This window comes from Chiloscyllium punctatum, chromosome 7 (assembly GCF_047496795.1).
Source record: "Chiloscyllium punctatum isolate Juve2018m chromosome 7, sChiPun1.3, whole genome shotgun sequence".
Taxonomy (NCBI): Eukaryota; Metazoa; Chordata; class Chondrichthyes; order Orectolobiformes; family Hemiscylliidae; genus Chiloscyllium; species Chiloscyllium punctatum.
The window spans coordinates 92,294,065-92,311,459 of record NC_092745.1 but is presented as its reverse complement, the minus strand read 5'-3'; the positions used below and the strand labels follow the sequence as shown (position 1 = coordinate 92,311,459).

Below are 17,395 nucleotides of genomic sequence, written 5' to 3'. Positions count from 1 at the left end.
AGGTGCAGTCCAAGGAGCCTTGGTGAATTTCTGTAATGCATCTTGAAGATGGTACACGCTGCTGCCACTGAGCATCACTGGTGGACAGATTAAATGCTGGAGGTGTTAGATAGGGAGCCAACCAAATGGGTTGCTTTGGCCTAGATGTTGCTGGCCTCCTTGAGTGTTACAGGAGCTACACTCATTTATGGAAAGAGAGAGATTTCCATACTCAGAGACATACATCATGGAAACAGCTTGGCCCATGCTGACCAATATCTTGAATTAATCTAGTCCCAAATCACCCTTCCTATTCATATACCCATCCAAATGCCTCTTAAATGTTGGAATTGTACCAGCTTCCACTATTTTCTCTGGCAGCTCATTCTGTAAATGTGCCACCCTCTGCATCAATAAGTTGCCCCTCAGGAAACTTTTAAATTTTTCCCCCCTCACCCATGCCCTCTAATTCTGGACTCCCCCACCAGGGAAAACAGTGTCTATTTACCCTATCCAGGCCCCTCATGATTTTATAAACCTCTATAAGGTCACCTTCAGCCTCTGATACTCCAGAGAAAACGGCCCCAGCATATTCAACCTCTCCCTATAATTCAAACCCTCCAACCCTGGCAACATCCTTGTAAATGGGCAGCACGGTGGCACAGTGGTTAGCATTGCTGCCTCACAGCGCCAGAGACCCGGGATGAATTCCCGCCTCAGGCGACTCTCTGTGTGGAGTTTGCACATTCGCCCCGTGCCTGCGTGGGTTTCCTCCCACAATCCAAAAATGTGCAGGTTAGGTGAATTGGCCATGCTAAATTGCCCGTAGTGTTAGGTGAAGGGGTAAATGTAGGGGAATGGGTCTGGGTGGGTTGCGCTTCGGTGGGTTGGTGTAGACTTGTTGGGCCGAAGGGCCTGTTTCCACACTGTAAGTAAGCTAATCTAAATCTTTTCTGAACCCTTTAAAGTTTTGCAACATCTTTCTGATAGGAAGGAGACAAGAATTGCACACAATGTTTCAAAAGTGGCCTAACCAATGTCAACATGATCTCCCAACTCCTGTACTCAATACTCTGACCAATAAAGGAAAGTATACCTTCTTCACTATCCTATGTACCTGAGATTCTACTTGCATGGAATTATGAACCTGCACTCCAAGATCGCTTTGTTCAGCAACACTCCCCAGGATCTTAATGTTAAGTGTATAAGTCGTGCCCTCATTTGACTTTCCAAAATGCAGCACCTCACATTTATCTGAATTAACCTCTATCAGCCACTCCTCGGTCCATTGGCCTGTCTGATCGATCCCATTATGCTCGGAGGTAAACTTCTTCGCTGTCCACAACACCTCCAATTTTGATGTCATCTGCAAACTTACTAACTTTACTTTCTATGTTCACATTCAAATCATTTATATAAATGATGAAAAGCAGTGGACCCAGCACTATTCCTTGTGGCACACCACTGGTCACAGACATCTTGTCTGGAAAGCAACCCTCCACCACCACCTTCTGTCTTCCACGTTCGAGCCAGTTCTGTATCCAAACAGCTAGTTCTCCCTGTATTCCATGAGATCTAACCTTGCCGATCAGTCTCCCATGGGGAACCTTGCCGAACACCTTACTGAAGTCCATAGAGATCGCATTCACTTCTCTGTTCTTATCAATCCTCTTCGTCACTTCATCAAAAAACCTTAATCAAATTAGTGAGACATGATTTCCCATGCACAAAGCCATGCTGACTATCTCTAATCAGTCCTTGCCTTTCAAATACATGGAAATCCTGTTCTTCAGGATTCCTTCCAACAACTTGCCCACCACCAATGTCAGGCTCACCGGTCTATAGATCCCTGGCTTTTCCTTACCACCTTTTTCAAATACTGGCATCACGTTAGCCAACCTCCAGTCTTCTGGCACCTCACCTGTGACTATTGATGATATAAATATCTCAGTAAGGGGCCCAGCAATCACTTTCCACAGAGTTGGGTACACCTGATTGGGTCCTGGGGATTTATCCACCTTTATGCATTTTAAGACATTCAGCACCACCACCTCTGTAATAGACATTTTGAAAAATGTCATCATCTATTTCCTCACATTTCATATCTTCCATGTCCTCCTCCACAGTAAACACTGATGCAAAATATTCATTTAGTAACTCCTCCATCTCCTGTGGTTCCACACATTTGCTGATCTTTGAGGAGTCTTTTTCTCTCCCTAGTTACCCTTGTGTCCTTAATGCATTTATAAAATCCCTTTAGAATGTCCTTAACCCTATTTTGCCAAAGCTATCTAATGTCTCCTTTTTGCCTTCCTGATTTCCTTCTTAAGTATACTCCTACTGCCTTTATACTCTTCTAAGGATTCACTCGATCTCTTCTATCTATACCAGACATATGCTTCCTTCTTTTCCTTGACCAAAACCTCAATTTCTCTAGTCATCCAGCATTCCCTATACCTACCAGCCTTGCCTTGCACCCTGACAGGAACATATTTTCTCTGGACTCTTGTTATCTCATTTTTAAAGGCTTCCCATTTTTCAGCCATCCCTTTACCTGCAAACATCCACCCCCAAATCAACTTTTGAAAGTTCTTGCTTGATACTGTCAAAGTTGGCCTCCCTCCAATTTAGGACTTAAACTTGGAGATCTAGTCTATACTTTTCCATCACTATTTTAAAACTATTAGAATTATGGTTGTTGACCTCAAAATGCTCACCAGCCCTGACTTATTTCCCAAGAGTAGGTCAAGTTTTGCAGCTTCTCTAATCCTTCTACTGTCTCACAAAACGTTCTTGTACACACCTAACAAATCCCTCTCCACCTAAGCCCTTGACACTATATCAGTCCATGTGTGGAAAGTTAAAATCCTCTACTATAACCACCCTATTATCCTTACAGATAATGGAGATCTCCTTACAAATTTGTTTCTCAATTTCCCACTGACTACTGGGGGTGTCTATAGGATAATCCTAATAAAGTGATCATCCCTTTTGTATTTCTCAGTTCCACCCAAATAACCTTTCTGGATATAATCCCAGGAATATCCTCCCTAAGAACAGCTGTAATTTATCCCTTACTAAAAGCACTACTCCTTGCTTTCTACCCTTTCTGTAGCATTTGTATCTTGGAACACTAAGCTGCCAGTCCTGTCCATCCCTAAACCACATATCTGTAATTGCTATGATATCCCAGTCTCATATTCCTAACCTGCCGTCAGTTCATCTGCCTTCCCTGTTAGGCCTCTTGCATTGAAATAAGTGCAGTTTAATTTATTGGTCCTACCTTGTTCTCTGCTTTGGTCCTACCAGCCCAGATTGTTTGACTTTATCCTTTTCCCAACTGTAGCAGTCTCAGACTGATCTCTTTCCTTCTTATCGCCCTGGGTCCCCACCAACTGGTATAAATCCTCGAGAGTAGATCTAGCAAATCTACCTGCCAGAATATTAGTCCCCTTCCAATTCGGTGCAATCTGTCCTTCTTGTGCAGGTCAATTTTACCCCAGAAGAGATTCTAATAATCCAAAAATGTGAACTCTTCTCTCCTGCACCAGCTCCTCAGCCATGCATTCATCTGTTCTACCCTCCTATTCCTAACCTCACTAGCTCATAGCACTGGGAGTAATCCAGATATTACTGCCCTTGAGGACCTTCTTTTTAAATTCCTGCCTAACTTTTTATATTCTCCCTTCAGAATCTCATCCTTTTTCATTCCTATGTCTTTAGTTCCAATGTGTACAATGACATCCTGTTGGTCCTCTCCCCTTTGAGAATATTCTGCACTCTCACTGAGATAGCCTTGATCCTAGAACCAGGGAGGCAACACGTCATTCTGACTTCTTGCTGCCAGCCACAGAAACGTCTGTATGTGCCCGTGACTAGAGAGTTCCCTATCACAATCGATCACTTGGAACTTGACGTACTCCTCATTACATTAGAGCCTGTCTTGGTATCACAAACATGACTGTTCATGTTACATTCCCCTGAGAGTCCATCACCCCCTACATTGTTTGAGATGGGATAGCCACAGGGAGACTTCTGCACTACCTACCCCCTTCTCTTACCTTTCCTAGCGATAACCCATCTACCTGATAATCTGCAGCTTTTTCTCCCTTCCTAAAACTACCATCCATCACATCCCCTAGTTCCTGCAAATTCCTCATTGCCTCTAAATGCCATTCCAACCAATCCATGTGATCTGATAGGATTTGCAACCAAAGACACTTCCTGCAGACATGGAAACATGGAAGTGTTCCCTAATTTCCTACATCTGACAAGAGGAGCACATCACTCTACTAAAGTCCATCTTTGTTCCTTGACTTGTATTTTGTAGTTGATGGACAGACTTTCAAGAGCCAGATGGTGAGTTACATTCTGCAAAATTTCTAGCTACTGCTCCTCTCCTGGAGCTGCAGTATTTACATAGCTGTTCAGATCAGTTCAGTCTCTGCTCAATGGTAACCCACAGAGTGTTGACAGTAGGGATTTGGTAATGATAATGGCATTAAAAGTCAAAGGGTTGTATTTGCATTCCCTCTTGTTGAAAATGATCATCGCCTGGCACTTAAGTGATAATTAATATCCTTACCACACATCAGTCCAAGCTTATTGCCCATGTATTGCTACATTTTAAGTCAATTGCTTCAGTAGTTGAGCAAATAGTGATGAAAATTGTGCTATCATCGCCAAACAGTCCCACTTCTGACCTTCTGATGGATGGAAGATCATTTTGATGAATCACCTGAAGATGGTGGGTCATTGGACACTGCTGCAGGAATTCCTTGGGACAACATCCTGAGATGTTTGACTATAAACTACAGCTATCTTTCTTTGAGCCAAGTATGATTTCAACCAACAGAAATTTTTCCTGCCGATTCCCGCTGACTCTAGTTTTGCCATGGTTACTTGACACCACACACTATCAAATGCTGCATAGACGTCAAGGGCAGTGGACATGCATATTATTGGAAGTAACTCACTTCAATTCATTCATTTCACAATTCACAATAACGTAAAGGGAGTTAAGGAGAGAACAACGGTGAACAGAACTTTCTTTTAAATTAAAGAATATTTAATTATGAGTTTTCTTTTGACACCATCAGGTCTCTTGTTCTGAGCTTTATAACTATAAAAAGACTAATTAAGCATTCTATTTATGCCATAAACCAAACATTCCTTTACTTTCCAATCAATTTCTTACCTTTGCTGTGATTTCTATTCTGCTGTGTGTGTATCTCTGCACATTTGCTTCAACAAATAGATATGGTTGGACCTGAACAGACATGCACACATCAATATAATACACTCTCAAGCAGTTTATTCAATTAACTAAATAGATTAAATTAAGTTAAATTGAATGCTATTTTCCTATAAATATTTAAATCTATAATGTTTGTTATATGCACATATCTTTCATTCATTCTGTTGGAATTTTGCAACAAATTAATTGCTCTTGTAATGACCAATTCGGTTCCTACAAGAGGAAGGCCTGGATTTTTGCGACTAAGGCATAGCTTGCAAAAGAAAGGTCCTGACTTGCTGGAGGAGAAAGTGAGGACTGCAGATGCTGGAGATCAGAGCTGAAAATGTGTTGCTGGAAAAGCGCAGCAGGTCAGGCAGCATCCAAGGAACAGGAGAATCGACGTTTCGGGCATTCCTGAAGAAGGGCTTATTCCTGACTTGCTGGGCTTACCTCGGTAGAAGTGCTCCAGCTGTGGGATGGAGTCAGGCCTGCTGATCCCAGAAGCTGAGCTTTGGTGAATAATAAGATGGCTGAGTGCCAAGATGGGCTGACTTGATTTACCATCTCAATTTAGTAAGACTCAAACCCAACTATATTGAAGGCAGTTAGGACCCTCTAGCCCTCACCCTCAGACCCTGTCAACTATATGCTTTATTTGTTCTGTATATAATGTGCAGAGGAAAAATGGTATGGGAATCATTGGTGGGGTGGAAAGGGTCATGGGTTGGAATTGAGGGTGTGTGGGGGTAATGGAAGGGCCGTTGAATTTGCCTTTCAGACATAAGTTCCTAAATCCAGGCTAGGGTTCACAACACCACCAAGGGGATGTGGACTATGATTGATGGAGAGGCTGGTCTAGTTCCACATACATTCTAGGGCTTATGAGACATGTACCTGCACAATGAAGCCATCTAGGCTGCAAGTGCAGAGTACAGGCTCACAACTTGAATCAGTGAAAACCTGGGCATTGGGAGTGGAGGTGGCAGTCCCAGAACTGGGTACCACCTGTAATTTTAAATTGGCTCAGAGTCAACTCCATGAAAATGCACATCCAAGGCTTTGCAATTATGAGCTCAGACAGCATCTCAGTCAATAATATTGTTCCTGTATTACTTTTATATCAGAATAAGACCCAGCAATATATGCTGTCATATTAATAAAATTGGATCCCAAATATTAACAGATAAACCTTTCACCATTAGGTTGAGACCAGCATTTAAATCTAAACATTCTCCTAGATATTTGAAGTAGCAGCAATCATCATTAGATTGCCATCCCATTAATCTTCCATCTGACTTGACTCCTATTTATTGCCAATGGCATGTATGCGGAGTAGGGGGAGGTAACAACTGGGATAGAGGCTCAGTGACAGTAACTGAAGGGTCAGTTCTAGAGTTACCAGCAGTTGGACCAGGTCCTTACCACCTAACGACCCTGGGGAACTTTTTGGGTTATTCAAGAAGGAACTCCTGAAGTAATTTAAAGTATGTGAACACTGTAAAATAAGGTGCTTTAACAGATCAGAAGCGGTGTACAGGAATGGCCAGGTGTTGCACTCAGCTTCGCACTGAGCTTCCACTCAGCTCCTGATGCTGAACAGCCACGAAGAGGCCCTTCAACACATCAGCAATGATGATAACATAGAACATAGAACAATACAGCACAGAAAAGGCCCTTCAGCCCTCGATGTTGCGTTGACCTGTGAACTATTCTCAGCTTGTCCCCCTACACTATCCCAAAATCATCCACGTGTTTATCTAAGAATTGTTTAAATCTCCCTAATGTGGCTGAGTTGACTACATTAGCAGGTAGGGCATTCCACGCCCTCTCAGTTTACAATCTTTGAGCACAAGTAGCCACTGCAACCGTACCACATTTGTGGATGGAATTACCTGGAGATTGGTTGGGTGCGGACCAGAGTGGAGATGGAGTGGGAGAGGGGAAAGATGGTGCAAGAGTGTGCAGGCAGGGAGGTGTTGCATCAACCCAAGACTGCAGATGGTACGGCACTTCCTTTCACTGTGTGCCAACTTCAGGGGGCTTTCTTGCCAACGTAAATGGTGTTTGATCAACTTGCAGGAGTTTTTTTTTGAAGAGCTAATAGAAAGAGTCTACAAGGGCAATGCTGTTGATGTGATGAGAGTGGACTTCCACAAAATGCTCAATATAGTGCCACACAACAGACTTATGAGAAAAGTTATAACTTACGAAATAAAAGGGACAGTAGCAACATGGATGAGCTGAGTAATAAGAAATAGAATAATGGTCAATGGATCATTTTCAGGCTGGAAGGTGCTTTGTAATGGAGTTTCCCTTAGTTTAGCATTGTGACATTTGGTTTTCTTGATGTGTAGTTATGGTCTGGATCATGGCGTGTGGGAGACAAGTTCACAGTTTGCAGATAGTATGAAACTTCAAAGCATTATAAAGGACAGTGTAAAACTTCAAAAGAACATAGACAATTTGGTGAAGTGGGCAAATGAAGTGGCAAATAAAGCTCACTGCAGAGAAATGTCACATGTGACACATTTTAGTAGGAATAACATGGACAGACAATATAAAATAAGGGATACAATACTAAATGGGATCCAGGAGCAGAGACACCTGGTCTATGTGGTTACAGATCATTGGAAGTAGCAGGACAGATAGAGAGAGCAATAAGTAAAGCATACAGTATCCCTAGCTTTTATTAATAGAAGCATAGAATACAAGAACAAGCGTGATTTTGAACATGCACAAGACCACTCGTTAGACCTTACCCGGAGTACCGTGAACAGTTTTGGGTACCAAACCATATGAAGGATGTGAAGGCAGTAGAGAGAATGTAGAAGGGATTTACAAGGGATAAGAAACTTTATTTATGACAATAGATTGAAAGGTTGAAATGTTCTTCTTGAAGAGAAAGTGACGATCTGATGAAATTTTCATTATTATTAAGGATTTGACAGTAGACAGGGACAAAACTGGTCTCAAAAAGCATCAAGTAATTTGCAAAAGAAGCAAATGCAATGTGGGAAAGAACTTTTTCACACAAATGGTTCAGGTCTGGAATGCACTGCATGAAAGCATGATGGAGGTAGGTTTACTAAGGCATTCAAAAGGGCATTGTATGATTATTTAAATAGAAACAATATTCAAGGTTGTGAAGAAAAGACATAAAAATGGCATTATGGCTTAATTGTCATTTGAAGAGCCATTGGAGAGAGTTGGCCGAGTGGCCTCTTTCTGTGCTATATCTCTTCTGAGATTCTGTGTTCCTGACCCCAAATCAGCCTCACCAAGAATGGTCTGTGGGGGTACTGTCATGGCAGTAATCTGCCAGGTATATTGATTAAGTAAAGATGTTACAAGGACAAGACAGATATATAGCAATATGATATGCCACAAATTCATTGAAGTTCTTTCACATGCCCAATTCTTTTCTCAGATACATCTTTTGTTTATTATACTGCATATCACTATTATAATATCCTAATAAAATTATTCATATCTTACTTGACTGGTGATGCGATATGACATCAGCTCAAAATCCTTGTCTGGTGGGATGAAGGAGATGACACGTTCATTTTCAAAGCGAGACAGCCGGACGCAAGAATGAAATTTTACGTCCTCAAAGTCCACCACATTTTCTCCTTTAGAGCAAAAAGGGTGTTATTGATGAGGATTGAAGCTCTTAATTCATTTATCTATGAGTGAAATGCTGTTAAATCAGTTTAAATTGTTTTTAAAATGAAGCAATTTTACACAACATGAGTTTCAATGTTTCTGGCAGAAATGTCTTCTTGGACTTGTATCGTTATATTATATAGTTATTGGGATTCCAGTGCTGAATATATCTGTCTATTGATTTCAAAACGTATAGCTTTAAAATTGAAATGTAACTATGAAAATAAAATTCTTTCTAGTACTATACCATGATAGAAATGACATTTGCCAGCCAACAACCCAGTCTATAGGAAGGTCAGAAATTACACGACACCAGGTTTATTTGAAATCACAAGCTTTTGAAGTGCCTTCACCTGATGAAGGGGCAGTGCTCCAAAAGCTTGAGATTTCAAATAAACCTGTTGGACTATTGCCTGGTGTCATGTGACTTCTGACCTTGTCCACCCCAGTCCAACACTGGCACCTCCACATCCTGCCTTAAGCAAGAAGTTGCTCTAAAAAAAACAGAAGATCAGAGAAGTAGTTCTTGACTATGATTTATAATGGTTGAATCTGTTACACAAGGTTTTAATTATGACCTAATTTCAGATCTTCATAAAACTGGATTTAAGTTACACATTTCCCTTCTCAAGCAAAATATGCTTAGGCATAAATACGGAAATTATATATCTTGTAAAGAAAGCTAATCTGTCTTTAAAATGGACACATGACGTTTTACAAAATGGCTCTCAGAAGTCATATGATTCATTTTGTGGATTCAATTTCAGCCAAACCAGACAATCAGACTGTGTTATCTTAAGATAATTCAAGGATTCCAGAGCAGTCTTTTGACTCTGAAAGTGTCAAGTCACCTTTTTTTTTTGCATTTGTGTGCTAATCTTTAAGGATTGGGATGTATCAAGGTAAAGCCATGAGGTAGTGATAGAGGCATTGGACTAGCAACCCAGAATCCCAGACCAACATCCAGACAAGGGTTCAAAACCTACCATGGCAGTTGGGGATATTTGAAGTCAATAAAATTGGAGCTGGCACAATGGCAACATGTAATCAGCATCAACTGTTGTATAAAAAACACAGTAGGTTCACTAACGACCTTTAAGGAAGGAAACTACCATCCTTATCTAGTCTCGTGACTATACATCACATGACTCCAGACCCACAATAATATGATGATTCTTAACTGCCTTCTAGGCAATTAAGGATGGGGAGTAAATGCTGCCCTAGCCCACAATGCTGGCTAATTAAAAAAGAAGGGGGTCTCCAACTCCTGTTGTTTAACTGCCCACTATCAGTCCAAACTAGATTCTGCAGGACTGCAGGGTTTAAAACTGATCCATTGGTAGCGGAATCGATCAACAAGCTGCTTTCACTGTTTGGTATGTAAGTAGTCCTTATGTTGTAGCTTCACCAGGTTGATACTTCTTTTTAAGTATACCTGGTGCTGGACGTAGGTTTGCTCGCTGAGCTTGAAGGTTCATTTCCAGACGTTTCATCACCCTACTAGGTAACATCTTCAGTGGGCCTCTATTTATATGTTTGGGTTTCTTTGTATAAATAGAAAGCAGGAATTTTCAGCAGTGCTTCGCCCAAGGACCACTGAAGATGTTACCTAGTAGGGTGACGAAACATCTGGAAATGAACCTTCCAGCTCAGCAAGCAAACCTACATCCAAAACCTCAATCTGAGCTACAAATCTTCTGAAAACTCGCTAATACCTGGCCCTGCTTTTGGCATGTCCTCCTGCAATCTTTATTGAAGCATGGTCATTTTCCCAATTTTTTGAGAATGGTGGAGGGGGGGGGGGTAATATGAGGGACTGTAAGGGTGCAGATTGTATTCCAATTCTACTGATGGCTCACTGTGCCTCATGGATGGCCAGTCATCAGCCATTTAACATTTAGCAGCCATTGTGTAGTACCACACAAGCAATGCAGGGTACCCAGAACTTGAAGATAGAACAATGGACAACACAGTGGTCACTCCTATCCATGTTGTCATTGACAGGTGCATCTGCAACAAATTAGTGGGGACAAGGTCAAGTAGACTTTTCCCTCTTGTTGGTTCCCTTGCCAATTGCTGCAATCCCAGTTTAGCAGCCATGTCCTTTGAGACTCAGCCATGTTTGACGAGTGTTGAACTAGACAGGAAGAACACATCACAAGGAATTCCAGCATAATTTACTTTGCTTTGTGGAACAATGATCCATCAAGTTAACATTTTCAGCTGTTTGCTTTTGATTGTGATAAAACTGTCTGGTGATAGTCACTTCAAGGAGAACAGTTAATACACTGCAAGAGAGAGGCATCTTGAAACAGAAACAGGCCCCCCACAAGGAGACAGGTGGGGCAAAGCTAGAGGACTGCTGTACTGAACCAGGATCCAAGAGCCACAATCTGCAGTGTCATAAAAGTGAAACAAAGGGGCCATCACTGATTCCCACAACCTGTTATCATGATCCACCAATGCAAGCAACCTCCAACATTCAATTGAATATACTTATATATTCATACACAGGGACCTATCCTTTTTTAAGCAAATGGAATTTGTCTATATTGTGCATTTATTGAATTAAATAATAACACTGGAGAACAGCACCTTCCTGGTGCATTCTCCATAGCAACGTCTCAAACCAAAGCTGACCTGCCAACCAGTCAGCATCCTTTCTTGTGCAGTACAAATTGTTGCTCGCCTTGAAATTGGCCATTCTTGTATCTGTCCTAGTAAGTGCAGGTAAAACAAAAGCTTCAACAGCAGGTTTTACTAACAACAGGGTATGTGACTGGGAAAAATTGTAAAAAATGTTGCTCTTGGGAGACATTCTACGCCTTTTAAATTACCATTTTCTTTCATTTCACGTTGGATACTTACTTGGGTTCTGGTTGAAAAGAGCATTGTCGTTAAAACATAAAGTGACTTCGGGCATCCCACTCAAGCAGCAGTTTATCAGAATCTGTCCCAAAATCTCACTGTGAACCACACAGCCACGAGCATTAACCTGCAAAAATTCACTTTTAGATGTCTGGAGTTCTTTAGAAGGCTCATTAATGTTACTGTTTCACTGATAGCTATGGCTTTATATATGTTTGGAGTTATGGAGATTAGGACAGTTTCCATATCTCTAACCATGGCAGTGATGCAGCGGTGGTGACAGGATGAAAGAGTTAGGCTGGCAGGGAGCAGTGTGCGAATGAGGAGATAATAAAAGAGAAAGTTGGAGAGGGCACAATGTGAGACAGTGAAAGGACTAAAGATTGAGCTTGATAAAGAGCAGCACACAGAAAGAGGTTAAACAGCAAGTCTAACAGGGACAGTGTCTGACTGGCATGAGGATTAAAGAATGAATACAAGATAGAACTGTAGTAGAGCGAGAGGGAACAGTGGGACACAGTGAGGGGGAAGTGGTCACCCCAAAGGCAGATGGGGCTAAAGGCAGTAGTTGATTGACCACCTGGAAGGGTAGCAAGAGGCAAACAGCTTTGGAATCTTTGTGCCACTCTCAGATACTGACTGCTGGAAGTGACAATACCCTGAAGTGGTGCAATCCAGACAACGGCATCATTGGGCTACGTAGGAAGAAATAGCAAAGCATTGAAATGCAGTGGTTATAGAAGATTTCAGAGTTAGAGGAACACACAAAACAATTCTGTAAACAACTGACAGCTCCCTGTGTCATCTGTGTGCTCAGGGGAGGGGCCATCAGAGAGCATGCAGAGTATTCTTCAGAATATGCAAGAGGAAGGGATTGAGTTAAAAGTTGTTATACATGTTGGTAACAATGACAGAGATGTTTAGTATAGGAATATAAGAATGGGAATATGCTATTCGGCCCACTAAGCCTGCCCCACCATTCAATACAATCAATGTCTTTTATTCACTCCATAACCCTGTGTGCCACTCATAACCAGAGGTGTATTAATCACGACCTTGAACATACAGAAAGACTGAGCTTTCATCGTCCTCAGGGGTAGAGAATCCCTAAGGTTCACAACCCTCTGACTAAAACTATCTCTCCTCAACTCAGACACAAGTGGCATCCCTTTTCCTTTGAAGCTGTGCCCCCTGGTTCTAGACTCACCAGCTCAGAGAAAACATTTTAACTGCACTTTCCATGTCTTTTGTTAGACAGCTTTGGAATTTCAACCCTGAAGAGTTATGGAGGCTGAGCCATTGAAGATAGTCAAGTCTGAGAAAGACAGATTCTTGGAGCATAGAGGACTTCAGTGATGTGAAACAGGCAGGAATAAGGAGTTGAGGCCAAGATCAGATTGGCTATGATCTTATTGAATGGGAAAACAAACTCTGGGGCTGTATGGCCTAACTTTGCTCCCATTCTTTCACGTTCTTATTGAGTTAATCATTTTTAACCAGGCAGTGTAGGTACATTTAACTCAACTGTTCTATATCAATACCCAAGGTTACCTTCCAAAGTACACACTAACCAAGAAGTTAATAGATTCAATGACATCCATGAAAAGTTCATTCCTCCGATACTTGATTCCTTCAGATCTCCAGGATACTGCATTGGTGACAGCAGCTGGGGGTTTAGGTGCTCCCTGCTTCAATTTGTAACCTTCCTGTGTAATATATCTGTGTCAAACCACAAAATGACGGACAGAGATGAAATGCTTTACACATTTTCAAACAGAATGAACTATTACAATAACCATTTGCTTTTATAGTGCCATTAACTTAAAAATGCCTCAGAGATTACAATGTATAGGAGGAAGGAGGAAAAGGAATAGATAAGTGAAACAATGTTGAGCCATGGATGGAGAGATGATGGTGGTTAAGACAGAAACAAGTTAGAAAGCTTGGGTTTCACAAGGTTTCCTCATAAGTGAGCAGAGACAAAGAATTGTATCAAGGAAGTTCCAGAAAGTGGATTGAAGCAGCTGAAACTCTGTGAAGCTTTAGCAGGAGGAGGGTTGGAAAATGCAGAAGAGGTCTTAGTTGAGAAACTGAGGAGTGAGATGGGGAACATAAGGCAAAGTGACGATCTAAAAAAATGCTATAGAACAACAAAGGACAAGTAACCAAATCAAATTTGTTTATTTTTCTTCGAATTGGAGCCTGGTGGATGTCATTTGGTTATCTCTTCCTAATCCGAATCTGAACAAAAAGAACTTTATAAAGTTTTCAGCAGAATAGATTTTTAGACTTAAGGGGAAACATTCTGTCCATTTCCGCCTTTATGTGCTGAGGGGTTCTTCACAGTGTACTGTTTTTAGAAAACACATTCAAGTTCCATTTTAAGACCATAAGACATAGGAGTGGAAGTAAGGCCATTCGGCCCATCAAGTCCACTCCGCTATTCAATCATGGCTGATGGGCATTTCAACTCCACTTACCCGCGTTCTCCCCATAGCCCTTAATTCCTTGTGACATCAAGAATTTATCAATCTCTGCCTTGAAGACATTTAGCGTCCCGGCCACTGGCTATATTCCCTCACCTTCTCACATCCACCCATCAATGCTTGTGTTTTCCCTTTTGTATAATATTGAAAGGTTTGGTTAGCTGGGAAGACCAATTTTTCTCCTATTATATCAATTTCTCTAATCCCACCACCCTGCCTCAAAAGTCATTCAAAAAAGGTACCTGAACAGTGTCCACTGCAAAATGCACCTTACATAACCATTGTTTTTGTGTTAGCAATGCTTTAGCATGGACAATCTTCCCTTCCTCATTTTCCTTCTCAGAGTTCAGTATGTATTAATAAATGTGTTATAGGTTAACAAACTCCAAGGAGTCTTTCGATATCAATTTAGCTGAGCTAACCTGATCCAATTCAATCTAGAACATTTCAATTCACTGTACTGATCTATTCCATATTATTTTTATTCCTAAATTTCATAGGTCATCTGACTTTGCTTGACCATTATTAACCTACCAATGCGAGTTTTTATAGAAAACAGCTATAAATTATTGTAGACAGATAATGGGGAAAAAAGCTTTGGATATTGGAAGCCTGAAAAATAAAAATAAAGTGCTGGAAATGATGATCCAATGAGAGGTTATCAATTTGAAATTTTAATTCCCAACAGAAATAGCATGATTAGATAGACTTACATAGTTTGAGCGAAAGGCTTAAATTCAGTCTATTGAGTAACTAAGGAAGAATTTATCAAGTTAGAACTTAAAACGGAAGTTACAGGCAACCTGTGGTTCAGCTGGTTAGGGCAAGAACTTTCAGAGTCATGCTGGTCAAAAATTATTCAGATTCAGTCTCTGGCTGAGTTGAAAACAAAGGAATGAATTTTAGCCTGGGAGCAGGTCCTGTGCAATGGGAAATAAGATTCTAATGAGATTTGGAAAATGCATTTACCAAATAACCCCCAGAATTCAATTACAAAGCTGCTGTCAACTTTTTGTGCATTCATAGGTGGCTTAGTTGACAGGCTGGAGGTCCTTTTGAAAGGAAGCCAGCTCCACACAAAGCTGAAGCCTATAAGAGGCAGCCAGGTCTGTATGAGAGCGAGAGAGTTTGGGGGACGATGGTGACTCACAGAGGGTTGAGCACCAAAATGACCCGGACAGTTTCAGTTACAGGGTTTGAGTGAGGCAGATGCAGCATATGGGAACCTAATCATGATGGAGGGATGTTTAGACAAAAGTTGCAAGGTTTTGAAGGCTGCCTGGTTCTTTGGGCTTAGGGAAAAACTTCCTGCTCCTAACAAGCTGTTCTGGAAAGGCATTTGCCCTCAGCTGCTCCTCTTACTTGCAATGAGGATCACCCGGGAGAAAACAAATTGAGGGCCAGGCTCGAGGAGAGAATCCAAAGTTTGAGCATATCGGAATGAAATCAGGACTTCTGTAGGGTCACTTACCCGAGGACAAAATCAGAAACTGGAGTTGGGGCGGAGTTAAGAAAGTGGCAACAAAAAAAAGACAAACCAACTGTGACTTCATAGGAAGGCTGGGAGTTGAATAGTTGGTGAATACAGCAACTATGTTTCCCTGTCTACAAAATGGCCCAAGATCTGGGAAATCGATTACTACTGTTTTAAAAAAGTCAGGTTTGAATATTTTTCCAATAATTAAGTGAAGTGGAGAGTAAATGGTGATTCTTTTTTCTTAGCAGCAATGTTGATTTAGTAAGTTGCAGAATAGTAGAGGAATATACTGAAAGAACAAAACATGTTGAAGCTTTTCAGCTTGCCCTCATCAGAAACACAGAGGGAAGAGGCACATAGCCTGGAGTGTATGCATTTCCCATAGCAACACCTTGACTCGAGTTGACTTGTGAACCAATCAGCATCCTTTCGCATGCAGTATACATTGACACTCCCTTTGAAATCTGGCATCCTTCCATTTGTCATGATAAGTGCTTTGACAACAGATCCTTTCTCATCAATACTTAAAAACGTTATTAGATGAGTTACTAGCAGAGGTAAATTGGTAATGTCTAAGTTAGGGATACTATCCACGTATGCTTCTATACAGAGTGTGGCGAGTGAGATTGCAGGTACAGATAGGCACATGGAAATAGTCAAAAATTTCACTGAAAGGCAGGCCTGGATGTGGAATATTCCTGGATATTAAGGTGTTCAAAAATTATAAAGTAAGAAAAGAACAAGGATAGCATTACTGATTAAAGAAAACATCACAGTACTGGAGAAGGAATTGTCCATTGTAATCATGGACAGAGTCTATTTGACTGGTGCTATGGAATAATTGGTGCAATTACTTGGTGGGAAAGATCCAAGAAATGAACTGGCTACAAGACTGAAAGAGTGGCAATAATGGTGGACTTTAATAGACTGGGATATTAGTAAAGGAAAGATTGTGGGACAAGAGTTTATTTAGGAGATTTTAAAAAAACATCAATAAGTCTCCAGTCCAAAACGAAAGAAGATATTGCTAGACCTTGTTCATAGATAGACCAAGTGGATCAAGTGGCAGTGGGGCAACATTTAGGAGACCATGATAACTGTATCAGAAGATTTAGGTTAGCCAGGGAAAAGGACAAGGAACAAATCAGAATAATAATAATTAATTGGGGTAAAGGCAATGTCAATCAGGTAACAATGGATTAGGCTCAAAGATCAGCAGGCAAAACAACTTAACAATGGGCAGGATAATGGAGAGAGAGTTCAAACATAGTAAAGGTATATTCCTACTGAAGAAGGAAGTAGAGCAAACAAATCCAGAGATCCCTGAATGACAAAAGATGGAATGAAATTAAGATGGAGAGGAAATGTGCTTATGACAGATGTCAGATGGATATACACAACACCAAGTTAATAGTCCAATAGTTTTATTTGGAAGTACAGGCTTTTGGAGCACTGCTCCTTCAGGTAGCTAGTGGAGCAGGATCATAGGACAAAGAATTCATAGCAAAACATCATAGTGTCATACAACTGGTGCGATATATTGAACAAACCTAGATTGCTGTTAAGTCTTTCATCTTTTAGAATGGGTTGCAGGTTTTGATCCATTAATACTAATGATATAGGGTGACGGGCTGGATCTGGATGGGAAGCTCTTTGTAGGGTTGGTGTACACTTAATGGG

At 41.0% G+C, this 17,395-nt stretch overlaps 1 protein-coding gene across 1 annotated transcript in view; it reads right to left on the bottom strand.

Moving 5' to 3' along the window:
* The window catches only part of LOC140479933 (AP-1 complex subunit mu-1-like), a 53,222-nt gene that overhangs the window by 15,576 nt on the left and 20,251 nt on the right, over nt 1–17,395 (bottom strand). The window contains exons 5-8 of the mRNA XM_072574337.1: nt 13,324–13,471; nt 11,753–11,879; nt 8,714–8,850; nt 5,177–5,248 (exon numbers count right to left, since the gene is read on the bottom strand). Of these exons, the coding sequence (XP_072430438.1) occupies nt 5,177–5,248; nt 8,714–8,850; nt 11,753–11,879; nt 13,324–13,471 (484 nt within the window). The remainder of the gene's footprint in view (nt 1–5,176; nt 5,249–8,713; nt 8,851–11,752; nt 11,880–13,323; nt 13,472–17,395) is intronic.